Source organism: Pelodiscus sinensis, chromosome 24 (assembly GCF_049634645.1).
Source record: "Pelodiscus sinensis isolate JC-2024 chromosome 24, ASM4963464v1, whole genome shotgun sequence".
NCBI lineage: Eukaryota > Metazoa > Chordata > Testudines > Trionychidae > Pelodiscus > Pelodiscus sinensis.
In genome coordinates this window covers 22198589-22211267 of record NC_134734.1, presented here as the reverse complement: position 1 = coordinate 22211267, position 12679 = coordinate 22198589, and the positions used below count along the sequence as shown (strand labels likewise).

At 43.4% G+C, this 12679-nt stretch overlaps 1 protein-coding gene across 3 annotated transcripts in view; it reads right to left on the bottom strand.

Annotated features, from left to right (window-relative positions):
• The window catches only part of ASH1L (ASH1 like histone lysine methyltransferase), a 157478-nt gene that overhangs the window by 66267 nt on the left and 78532 nt on the right, over positions 1 to 12679 (bottom strand). For all 3 annotated transcript variants that reach the window (XM_075907956.1, XM_075907957.1, XM_075907958.1), the window contains one exon: positions 8302 to 8403. In XM_075907956.1, coding sequence (XP_075764071.1) covers positions 8302 to 8403 — 102 coding nt within the window. The remainder of the gene's footprint in view (positions 1 to 8301; positions 8404 to 12679) is intronic.

Below are 12679 nucleotides of genomic sequence, written 5' to 3'. Positions count from 1 at the left end.
AGTGACTTGTCTAAGACATCCAGTTCATGTCTTTGTTCAAACCTTGGTTAAGTGGTTAAATGCGTCAAATTTGCATATGAAGGCAACTTCTGCAGTCTCCCTCTCTGGCGGGTTTCTGAAATAGCTTTGTAAGAGGATAGTCACTTTTTGATCCATTAATGAGTGCCTGGGCAAGTTAAAATGTTCCCCAACAGGTTTCTGTGTGTTACCATTTCAAATATCTGATTTGTGTCCATTAATCCTTTGTTGTAGAGACTGTCCAGTTTGGTCAATATACACGGCAGAGGGGTATTGCTGGCACTTGATGGCATAGATCACATTAGTGGATGTGCAGTTGTATGAGCCTCTGATGTAGTGGCTTATATGGTTAGGTCCTGTGATGATGATGCTTGCATAGATGTGTGGAGAGTTGGCAGCTGATTGAAGGGTGGGTTCCTGGGTGAGTATAATGGAGGTGTGCTGCATGGTTGCCGGAAAGAATTTGTTTGAGGTTAGGGGCAAGGACTGGCCTGTCCCTCAAGACCTGTGAGAGTGAGGGATCATTTTAAGAACAGGTTGTAGATTGCTAATGATGCGCTGGAGAGTTTAAGTTGTGGGCTGTAGTGATGACCAGCGGTGTTCTGTTATTTTGTTTGTTGGGCCTATCTTGAAGAAGCTGATGTCTGGTATTTGTCTGGTTCTGTCAATCTGTTTTTTCACTTCCCAGGGTGGGTATTTCAGTTTTAAGAATGCTTGATAGAGATCCTGTAGGTATTTGTCTCTCTCTGTGGGATTGGAGCAAATCTGGTTGTATCTTAGGGCCTGGCAGTAAACAATTGATTGAGAAATGTGTCTTAGACGAAAGCTAGAGGCATGTAATTAAGTATAATGGTCAGTAGCTTTCTGGTATAAGGTGGTGGAAATGTGGCCATCATGTAATTGTACTGTAGTGTCAAGGAAGTGGCTCTTTTGTGTGGCTTGGTCTAGGCTAAGGTTGATGGTGGGGTGGAAGTTGCTGAAATCTCTGCGGTATTCAAGGGTCATCTTCCCGTGGGTCCATATGAAGATGTCATCAATGTAGCATAAGTAGAGTAAAGGTGCTAGGGGATGAGAGCTGAGGAAACATTGCTTGAGGTCAGCCATAAAGATGTTAGCCTATTGTGGGGCCATGCAGGTGCCCATAGCAGTGCTGCTGACTTGAAGATATAAACTGTCCCCAAATTGAAAATAGTTTTGGGTGAGAACAAAGTCACAGAGCTCAGCCACCAGGTGTGCAGTGGCGTCATCAGGAATAGTGTTCCTGACAGTTAGTAATCCATCATTGTGTGGAATTGATGGTGTAAAGAGCTTCTACATCCACAGTGGCCAGTACGGTGTTTTCAGGCAGGTTACTGATGTTCTGTTTTTTCCTCAGGAAGTCAGTGGTGTCTCGAAGGTAGCTAGGAGTGCTGATAGCACAGGGCCTAAGGAGAGAATCAACATAACCGGATAATTCTGCTGTAAGCGTGCCAATGCCTGAGATGATGGGACATCCGGGATTTCCAGGTTTGTGGATCTTGGGTAGCAGATAGAAAGCTCCCGGTCGGGGATTTGGGGGTATGTTTGTATAGATTTGGTCCAGAGTTGTAGCAGGGAGATTCATGAGCAGGTGGTGTAGTTTTTTTTTTTTTGGGGGGGGGGGGGGGAAGAGTAGTCTTTAGTGGGATCAGATGAGACAAGTCTGTAGAATCTAGTGTTGGAGACTTGTCTGGCAACCTCCTGCTCATAATCTGTTCTGTTCATGACGACTACAGAACCCCGTTTCTCGGCCTCTGAAAATGTTAGAATGGTTTTTGAGTTTATGTATAGCATTGTTCTGCATGGCTGTTGGGGAACTGCCTGGGCATTCATGGATCGAAAAGGGGCTATCCCTTTACAAAGCAATTTCAGAAACCAGCTAGAGAGAGAAACTGCGGGAACTTGCCTTCATATGCAAATTTGACACATTTAACCAAGGTTTGAACTAGGGATGTAATAGTATAGTCGATTAATCGATTAGCAAAAGCTTATAGGTTAATGCTATAGACTATACATATTCTCCCCCCCACCCCAGATAGGGGCTGCTGCCTCTGTATCAGAGGCAACAGCACAAGGTAACAGGCAGCCAGTCTGCAAGGGGAGCTGGTTTTTAAAGTGGATCCCCTCGTAGACCAGTTCCCACCTGACACCTTGTGTGGAGTGGCAGGGGACTCCTCGGGAGTGGGGCTGGAGTGCACTGGCTGCCAGCCCCACCTCCGGGGACTATAGAATAGTCGACTAACCACTAAGAATTCATGAGGTTATTCTACTATTCAATTAACTGATAATTAACATCCCTAGTTTGAACAAAGACATGAAGTAGATGGGACATTATACTCAACACCCAAATGACATCAAAAGCTAAGTATTCGGCACCTACAGCCCACTCTATTTAGCCTCATTTAGTATGGCCACTAATTGGCAAGGTTTTTTTTCTCCCTTACTTTCCCCATCTTCCCTCTTTTTCTGCTATGTATTTGTACCTCTGGACCCCCTTGCTCCATTCATCTGAAGAAATGGGTTGTGCCCATGAAAGCTGATGATACCATCTACTTTTTTATTACTCTCTAAGGTACTGCAGGACCATGCACTGTTTTTTAAGTTTTTTTTAGTTACAGACTAACATGGCTATCCTTCTGAGACTTTTACACAATTTAAAGGCTGATCAAATGTTAAGCAGTAATTCTAATAGCTTTATGCTATTTTCCAATGTAGTTTAGAAATAATGTAAAGATCAAGAATAATTTTTCATTGCAACTTCTTTATCCAAAAGAGTCCACTATTAGCTATACTGCTAATGAAAGTGACTACACTAAAAAAAATGAAGACCTGGAATACTCAAAGAAAGCTGCAAGATCATTTACACAAGAAAAAAAACGTAGCCCATTTTTTAAACAAGCAATGTGAGTGCTAGTCTATACACTTTGCATCTTCATCAGCACGCTGTTACTTGGAAAAGAGAGCTCCCAGATCAGCCATGCTGTTGATGCAGTATAAGAAGGGATTTGTTCCAAAAGAACAATTTCCCAAAGATGCCCTCTTGGTTTTTACAGATAAGATTTATTAGAAGAAACTCTTTTCCCTCTGGAATTAGAGGAATGCTCTTAGTCTTCTCATAAATATATTTCAGTTACGCATTTGCATTTACAAATAATTTACAGTAATTATTGCCAATTTCTGAGATTACATCTACTTAAACGACTGGCTCATAAGACAACAGACTGTGTTTTGGTGTAAGCGTAACTTTTAGAGGAAAGAGACCATGAAGCACTGCTGTCAACAAAAATGTATATTTTTCGGCAGCAGTGAGACTGTGGTTTAGCTCAGTGGTTCTCTACCAGGGGTACCTGTACCCCTGAAGTTACGCAGCGGTCTTCCAGAGGGTATATCAACTCATCTAGATATTTGCCTAGTTTTACAACAAGATATATAAAAAGCACTAGCAAAGTCAGCACAACCTAAGACTTTTACACAGACAATGTGTTGTTTATGGTGTTCTATATACTACATCAGTGGTTCTCAAATGGACTGTGGGTTGTGAGCTCGTTTTCTTGGTGTCATCAGAGCTGGTGTCAGACTCACTGGGGCCCAGGAAGAAAGCCAAAGTCCAAGCCCCACAGTCCGGGACTTAAGCCAAAGCCCAAGTCCAAGCAACCTAGCTTTGTGGAACCTCCTGTGGTGACGGGGTGCAGGCAAATCCCCTGGCTTGCCACCCCCAGTGTTGAACCGGAGAGTAGGAATAGGTTCAATGGGGAGAAAAACAACTTTTGCTGTCACTTTACTGGCTCCCAGAATGACATGTCTCAAGTATCACATTGACATATAAATACAATGCAAGTCATTTTGAAGTGAGGTGAATCTTCAAAGACAGATTGGCATCCTGAAAGGGGTACAGTAGTCTGGAAAGACTGAGAGCTTCTACAGTACATTAACTGACAGATAAGGCACAGACAGTTAAGGAAAATGTTTGAGTTCACCAATCCAGGCCAAATACTCTGGAGACAAGAAAAAGAATATTACAGGCAGTCCCCGACTTACGTCGGATCCGCACTTACAAACGGGGCTTTTCTCGCCCCGGAGCTCACGGGCGGCAAATCGCCACCCGTGTCCTCCGGGGCAAGAAAAGCTTCTCCTGGTCTCCCTGGTCTGCTGGGGGGGGTCCAGAAAAGCCGCTGGACCCCCCCAGCAGACCAGGGACACCCGAGCCCAGGCGGCGGCTTTGCTCTGGTGTCCCTGGTCTGCTGGGGGAGGGGGGTCCAGTGGCTTTCCCGCTGCAGATGTGCTCCAAGGCTTTGCTCCCCGTCTCCCTGCAGACCAGGGAGACGGAGAGCAAAGCCGCTGAGCACGCCCGCAGGGGGACAGCCCAAGCGCGCCTGGGCTGTCCCGCTGCGGGCGTGCTCCAAGGCTTTGCTCCTGGTCTCCCTGCAGACCAGGGAGACGGAGAGCAAAGCCACGGAGCACGCCCGCAGCGGAACAGCCCAAGCGCGCCCGGGCTGTCCCGCTGTGGGCGTGCTCCGCGGCTTTGCTCCTGTCCCCCTGGTCTGCTGGGGGGGGGGCCAGCTAGTGCCCCCCCCTCCCCCCAGCAGACCAGGCTTTTCTTGCCTACCCCTGGGGTAGAGCAGCTGGGGGCTGCCGGGTTGGTCCCGCAGCACTGCTCCTGACCAACCCGGCAGCATCCCAGCTGCTCTGCCCCAGGCGTCCTGATTCAGCCGCTGCTGGTCAGTTTCCGCAGTGGCTGAATCAGGACGCCTGGGGCAGAGCAGCTGGGGTGCTGCTGGGTTGCTCCAGTAGAGCCGAGGAGCCGCGCTACTGGAGCAACCCAGCAGCACCCCAGCTGCTCTGCCCCAGGCGTCCCCAAGTCAGCCGCTGCTGAAACTGACCAGCGGCTGACTACAGGAAGCCCCAGGCAGAGTTGCTCTGCCCCAGGCTTCCTGGAATCAGCTGCTGATCAGTTTCAGCAGCAGCTGACTTGGGGACGCCTGGGTTTCTTAAGTTGAATCTGTATGTAAGTCAGAACTGGCATCCAGATTCAGCCGCGGTTGAAACTGATCAGTTTCAGCAGCGGCTGACGCCAGTTCCGACTTACATACAGATTCAACTTAAGAACAAACCTACAGTCCCTACCTTGTGCCTAACCTGGGGACTGCCTGTAATGGGAATGTACATACTGCTGAGTTCCCCAAGTAACAACTCCACAAGCACAAGTGACAAAAGTTTTCAGAGAGAGAAGGCAACTTAAATGAGAAAATCAGCCATTCAACTTCTAAAATCTTCTTATGACCAAATCACTTCATACAGGTTATTGGAAAGAAATAGACCACCACATGTTAGGTCATAGTTATTAGGGTCAATTGTGAACACTTAAAAAACGTAGCAATTTCATTCTCACTGAAACAAGGGAAAGATTCACACTGTCTGCTTTCCATTTTAGATGCAATATTAAAAGCAAATAAATCATCTTTAGCTCTGTTACAACTTTTTTGATAAAAATGCTAAGGAACTGGAACATCTCTGGGATTCCTTATAAACATACCATCTGTTTAGTAAACTGAGCTATGTAAACAGCTGCACTAACTGAAGATAATCGAACTACACAACACCACACATTTTCGGATGTGTCATCTGATGGCCTGTCCTTGAACTGGTGTTCTTGTCTTGAAACTAATCCAAAAAGGATCAGACAAAGCGTATGATTCCAATGACAGCTGCAGCACTGGTCATGCATGCCTAGAGCACTTGGTAACAAAGAAGCTTTCTATGACAAAAACACTGAAATACACAATGTGCTCACAATCTAAAAAGAATTTAAAGACACAAACGGTCACACCAAAAGACTTAGCAGCTTCATCTCTCTGGCTATGATAAACTTGCCATTCAATGTTCTTCTTGCACTCTTCTTGCACAAGAGACACCTGAATTTGCAATTTTTTCCCTCTCATACGCTAGTGCCAGAGGATTAAATTAACTGTTCTGTGTCTTTAAAATGAATGTGGGAAAAGTTAGTAACAAGTCAAATGGGACATCTTTGCTCTGTACAAGGGAAAGCTAAACAATAAAAGAACTTTCACTTTGATTAAATTGTGGATCTGAGCAATCTTGGCAGCTTGTGAACTCTTGGAAATCATAAAAAATGACAATTTATGACTGGTGGCTGTGCCACCACTCCAATGTATGATGTTGTAGTGTAGACTGCCAGTCGGTCGCATATGGCTACATCACTAGTTTATGTAAGTGCATGTGAATCTAATTTACACTCCGCTGGCTCAGATATACCACTAAACTAACTACATAGTGACTTAGACTGTTTTTGAATTTTTAAGTTGTCCACCACCGAGTTACTTACAATTATATTGTTAAATATTGCAGATAGCTACTGTGATAGGCACTATAGAAACATACAATCAATGACAGAATACTACCTCAAATCCTGATTAGGAGGCTTGGCAGAATTTTATTTTTATTATTTGTAAGCTTTTTTTCTCCATTTTTATCTATTTAAATTTTCACACCTGTGAGAAACAGTATGGTGGGGGAATCAGATAATTATTTAATGACAGTAGACACAGATTTAAAACCTTAAAGCTTTATAATAATTAAATCACAAATTCATATAGAATCATAGAATACTAGGACTGGAAGGGACCTCGAGAGGTCATTGAGTCCAGTCCCCTGCCCTCATGGCAGGACCAAATACTATCTAGATTAGACATTTATCTAACCTATTCTTAAATATCTCCAGAAATGCGGATTCTACAACCTCCCTGGGCAATTTATTCCAGTGTTTGACTACCCTGACAGTTAGGAACTTTTTCCTAATGTCCAACCTAAACCTCCCTTGCTGCAGTTTAAGCCCATAGCTTCTTGTTCTATCCTCAGAGGCCAAGATGAACAAGTTTTTTTCCCTCCCCCTTATGACACCCTTTGAGATACCTGAAAACTGCTATCATGTCCCCCCTCAATCTTCTCTTTTCTACACTAAACAAACCCAATTCTTTCAGCCTTCCTTCATAGGTCATGTTCTCTAGACCTTTAATCATTCTTGTTGCTCTTCTCTGGACCCTCTCCAATTTCTCCTCATCCTTCTTGAAATGCGGTGCAAATGCGGTGCCCAGAACTGGACACAATACTCCAACTGAGGTCTAACTAGTGCAGTGTAGAGCGGAAGAATGACTTCTCGTGTCTTGCTCACAACACACCTGTTAATACATCCCAGAATCATGTTTGCTTTTTTTGCAACAGCATCACACTGCTAACTCATATTCAGCTTGTGGTCCACTATAACCCCTAGATCCCTTTCTGCCATACTCCTTCCTAGACTGTCACTTCCCATTCTGTATGTGTGAAACTGATTGTTCATTCCTAAGTGGAACACTTTGAAAAATTGTATATTTTGACGTAGTAAATATCCTTAAATAAAAATGTCAAGTTATCAAGCAGCATTTTTCTTACTTTGCCTATCTGGACATTTTGAAAACTTGCCAGCTGTCTACACTGGCCACTTGAATTTGCGCAAGAGCACTGAAGTTCTAATGTAAGAAATCAGTCCTTCTTGCACAAATACTTTGACGCTCCCGCTCAGGGATAAGCCCTCTTGCGGGCCAGTGTAGACAGGCACCTTAATTTTTTGCGCAAGAAAGCCTGATGGCTAAAATGGCCATCGGGGCTTTCTTGCGCAAAAGCACGTCTATACTGGGCACGGACGCTTTTGCGCAAAAGCATCCGTGCCAATCTAGATGCTCTTTTGCGGAAATACTTTTTAACGGAAAAACTTTTCCGTTAAAAGTATTTCCGCAAAATCATGCCAGTCTAGACGCAGCCAGAGAGAAGTATCAAGTCTTTGTCATCCTTATCTCTGGGAAAAGGAAAATGCACTTTTTCTCTCTTCTTTCATTAAGAATGACCTAGCCTGATCTCCCTCCTTTTTTTCTTCTTCATTTTCTGTTTTAAACTTTTTAAAAGAAATAGCCCCTGTCCAGAGGACAAGTATGGCCAATTCCACACCCCAAATGACAGTATCTCAGCGGAATGGCACAACCAAAAACAAGGTCTACAAAAGAAACTGTTTTGCAGCATTAACTGTAGAAGTCACTCTTCCTTTAAGACAGACATGGTACACAACTGAAAGCTTATACTGGGATGAGGGAGTTCAGCATCTTTGTACTGAGAGACTGGTGCTTTTAGACCTCCTGTTGCACTGCTGCCTTCCTTAACTACTGTAGTGCAGCCCTGAGCAGAGAACCTTGGTGAAGAGCAAATGTTACTTGCCTGCAGAAGCCGTGCTCTCAGAAGTAGATCTCTTTCTGGAAGGGCTGCAATTTATGCTCTCTGGCTGCCTCTGGGAGGGCTTGTCCTGTGCTGGCAGGGTGCCTGAAAAGGAGAGAAGGGGAAACAAAAGCCCAAGAGAACTTAAATTAACTTAAAACTAGAAATGCCAATGAAACGCATTCCAGATGTCAAATTTTAAAGCAGGATAACAATTTTTACCAGAAATATCACTTGTTTGTATGGATATGCAAGAGGGGAAGGGCAGGGTTTCTCAGGCCCCACAGTTAGAGTTGATCATACTAATAAATACTAGCCTCCTACAAAGAGGGGAATGTTTTACATTTGATCTAACTTTTACTATATGCATTTCATATTAAATACCGACTTTTAAGCTCATGGCCTCCACTTGTACATCAGCAACAGTATACACACTCCCTGCAACATCTCTCTTTGGAGGAAAGTAAACAAGATTAGAAAAATTCTTGCATCTGTGGGCATATACAAGGGTTTGCATTTTTAAAGTATGAGTGAGCTATCATCATCTGCAAAGCACAATGCTTCATATCCACAAGCACAAGAGGAGGCTGAGTATAGGACCACATGGAAATTTGGCATTTAATCTCCACAAAATAATATGAAATAATCATATAAACCATATTACATCTCTAATGTATAGAAATGAGCTGCCTGCATGAAACTGAAATACTTAATACGTGATATCCATGTCTTAGTTGAATATTTGTTTTCTGGGTCTAATGAGGGCCACAGTCAGATGACACTGGATACTCTGCTTTATGCAGCCTGGGAAGCAGACATACCCTGCCAATCAGAGACAGAGCCAGTGTGGTTCCACCTCCAAGAAACTGTCAATTGAGACATTTCCATAGCCCAGGAAAAACTAAGGACTCTGTATCAATAAGGAAAATGAGCCATTAAGACTAAACAGAACAAGTAATTCTGCAGCACAAGGAATTGAATGAATAACAAACAAGTGCCAAATAAAAAGTCAGTATCTTTTCCCACTTAATGGACCATTTAGGGTAGACTGGATCTGTGGACCTCATTATTCTAAGAAAGGAAATATTCAGGTATGACACAGATACATTTTCCTTTTCTTATACTTAATGAGGTCCCCGGATCCATGACGCTGGGATTTTATAGCAGTGTTCACTCATGGAGGGAACTACATAGGAATGTGCAAAGAGGTGAAAGGGAACAACCCTTTCCTAATAGTAACAAGGATCCTACAGCGAAGAGCACTGTCTATTGAAGGCAGTGTCAGATGATGACTGGATGCCCAACTTGTAGAATGTTACAAGTGGCTGGTTTACAGATTTTCATGAGACCCCCATGGTCTTTCTGCCCATGAAGCTGCCTTCGCTCTGAGGCAGTGGGCGAGCTCTGACACTTGAAAATGCAATTAGGCTTCTTGACTTACATGCCTCTGAGACACAATGTCTCAACCACCTGGAAGAGAGGATTTTTGAAGCCTTCTTTCCTTCTAAACAGTGGATAATAAAGCATAGAAAAGTGTTCGCCACTCTAAGTTGTGCTTTGTAGTGGATATATACTTTGAAACTTCGGCAGACATCTCTCCAGGCACACTTCTTTGGAGTGTGACAGAACCGGACTGAAAAAAGGAAGAACAATTTCCAGTGCTCTATGGAACTTGGAATGAGACGAAGACAGTCAATTCTGAGTACCACTTTAGCCTTATAGAACAATCAATAAGGAAGTTCCAGGAACAGAGCTCCTTAACGCTAACACCCTGCCAACAGACAACTCTCACGCAACAAAGCCATTTTAATAGTTAAAAAGTAATGACCCCTTCATGAGTGGTTCAAATGGAGGCCCTATAACAACATTCAGAGCCAGGTATGAGCCCATAAAAGAACTTTATGCACATCAGGAGGAAGTGAGGAGATGATGCTGGCCATCTGGGTCTGATAAAAACTCACTCTTTGTTTACTGCAGAGGGGATGCCAGACAAAGCATCAACGTGATCTGTGAGTCTGAACGGCCAGGCCTAACCAGAGTCCATTCTGAAGAGAAGTGAGAATCTGTTGTACTAGTGCAGGTGGGAGAGGATTGAAAGGGGTCACTGCGACCAATGGCTGAAGCTCAGCAAGGCTCTTGAATACACCGAATGAAAAGATTTATTTCTAAAGAAGCTAAAATTGCAATGTTCCCTCTCTGAGTTACCTCTGAATTAAAAGGCTCTATCCAGGTCTCAGACTGGCCCTTGTAGTATCATATCTCTTCTAGACAGAAAGCAGATGAGTGATCTTTGTGCCCTGTGAAGGTGATTAAAGAACCAAGGCCTCCTTGGCCAGAATAGGGATGCCAGAATTACCAGTGCTGCTTCACTCCTGATCTTCTGCAGCCTTCTGATGAAGACAGAAAAAAGGAGGGAAGACAAGTAAGAGTCCCTTTTGGCCCTCTTTGCAACAAAGCCTTTGCTTCCTTGGGTCTGTGATCCCAGCTAGAGTACGTATCCACATGGATGGGTAGATGGGACTAGCCTGCGTAACTGTCTGTCCTGCCATGGCTTCATTGCTACTGCTACTCAAGCTAGCTTTGAGTGGTAGCTACGTGCCTTGCAAGGATACCTCTTGATTTCAATGTAGATATACCCAAAGAGGCAAGATGGCTCTTCAGGACAAGAAGAGTCTTCATGGTAGGTGCCTGTACAGAACTACATGAGTGGGACTCCTAAGAACTATTACAATAAACATAAACAATACAATAATAATATGGAGTCAGTCCAGTCAGCAGTAAAAGGCTAAAGATTTTTTTCTCAAAGTACTCAAGCACGCTCTTTACCATGAATCTTCGTAAATAGTTTCTCAATCACTGTCTTTAGTAAGAAGTTAATTACGAAATTACAGCTGTAAAAAAAGTAAAGTTGCATTAAGAAAGCCAATGATCTAATAAAAAAGTGCCCATATACTTGGTAAGAAGAATACTGCAACTTGCATGTAAAATTGGCTTACAAATGATCTCTTATCAAAAGAAACTTCCTTAAGCAGATGGCAGAAATATATATGGAGGCATGGGCTTCAACCATAGCTGAGAACAGGCTTTTACTCCAATAAAATTCACAATACAGGAATAACTCCATCTACATGTAACTTGCAGATATAGTCAGACACTTCTTAGAAGAATCAAAACAAAACAAAAAAATCCAACTTTTCTGTTAGCTCCCTAGTGCTCTCCAGATAGAACCTAAGAACCTGAATCACATAAATGGTGGCCAAATTCTTTCACTGCAGATGTCAGGTAAGGACAAAAGGGAAATGTCTCAATTAAAGAGGACAAATTGACATCATAAAGTGGCAAATGTAAGTGCCACAGAGAGATAATGGGATATAATCCAACATACAATATGCATTAAATAAGAAATAGTTCTACATAATTAAAAAATACTTCCCCCCACTGTGGACTTTTTTTGCCTGTGTTCTGAGACACTGGCTAGTAAGGGAGATTGGGTCCTCCTCTAGATTGGCCAGCTACTTCTTGCTGATTTGGTTATCAGGGTCACAAAGTTTTGCAAGCTTAGACTTCTCTTCTCTCAATAAGCTGCCACAGCAGGTAAGAAACTTTCATAGATCGGAAATCTTAAAAGACATGGAAATGCACAACCCACTCCATGTGAATACAGTACCACCGGAGACTTGCAAGTCTTCATTTAGGATTCTGCTAATATAACAAGAAAAGTTTGTGTCATGTTTTCATCTTGTAATCACACAAACTGAAGGCTTTGTATATGCCTAGGGAAAACCAGCAAATTTGTATAATTTCTCAGCCAGTTGGTGACTATTGTTCTAGATCTTCTCAGAGAAAGAAACATTTTGTTTTGAGCAGCATCTACGACGATTTAGATAGTCCAATGCCTGGGACAAAAAAAAGAAAAATGTTTGGATGGCCGATAAAGCCCAAGGATTCGAAGAGATGTAAGACACCATGTTCTACTACATATTGGACTGAACTCATGGAACTTCCTCTTCCCAGCTAGTCATCCTCTATAGGCTTACTGGCAAATCTGGGGGGTGGGAATGTCTTTGACTTTCCTGCAATAGCCCTTCAAACATAGTAGCATCCACAGACTATATATTTACTGGAGTGTGTGTGTGCGTGTGTGGAAACAAACAGGGAGTGGAGGGGAACTTGGCCAGGAGATCTCCCATGTAGCCGATGAGTATTCTAGTCATTGGGCTAAAGGTTTGAGGAGGCCGGTGGCCACCTTCCTCCTGCTCTCCCTCCCACAGCATGCAAGTGAGTTAGGCAGAAGACTACCTATTTTCTCTCTCTGTGCTTTGCTCTGAGGCTTAGGCATTTGGAAACTTGGCATGGGGCTGCAATAAGCATGCTCAAACAC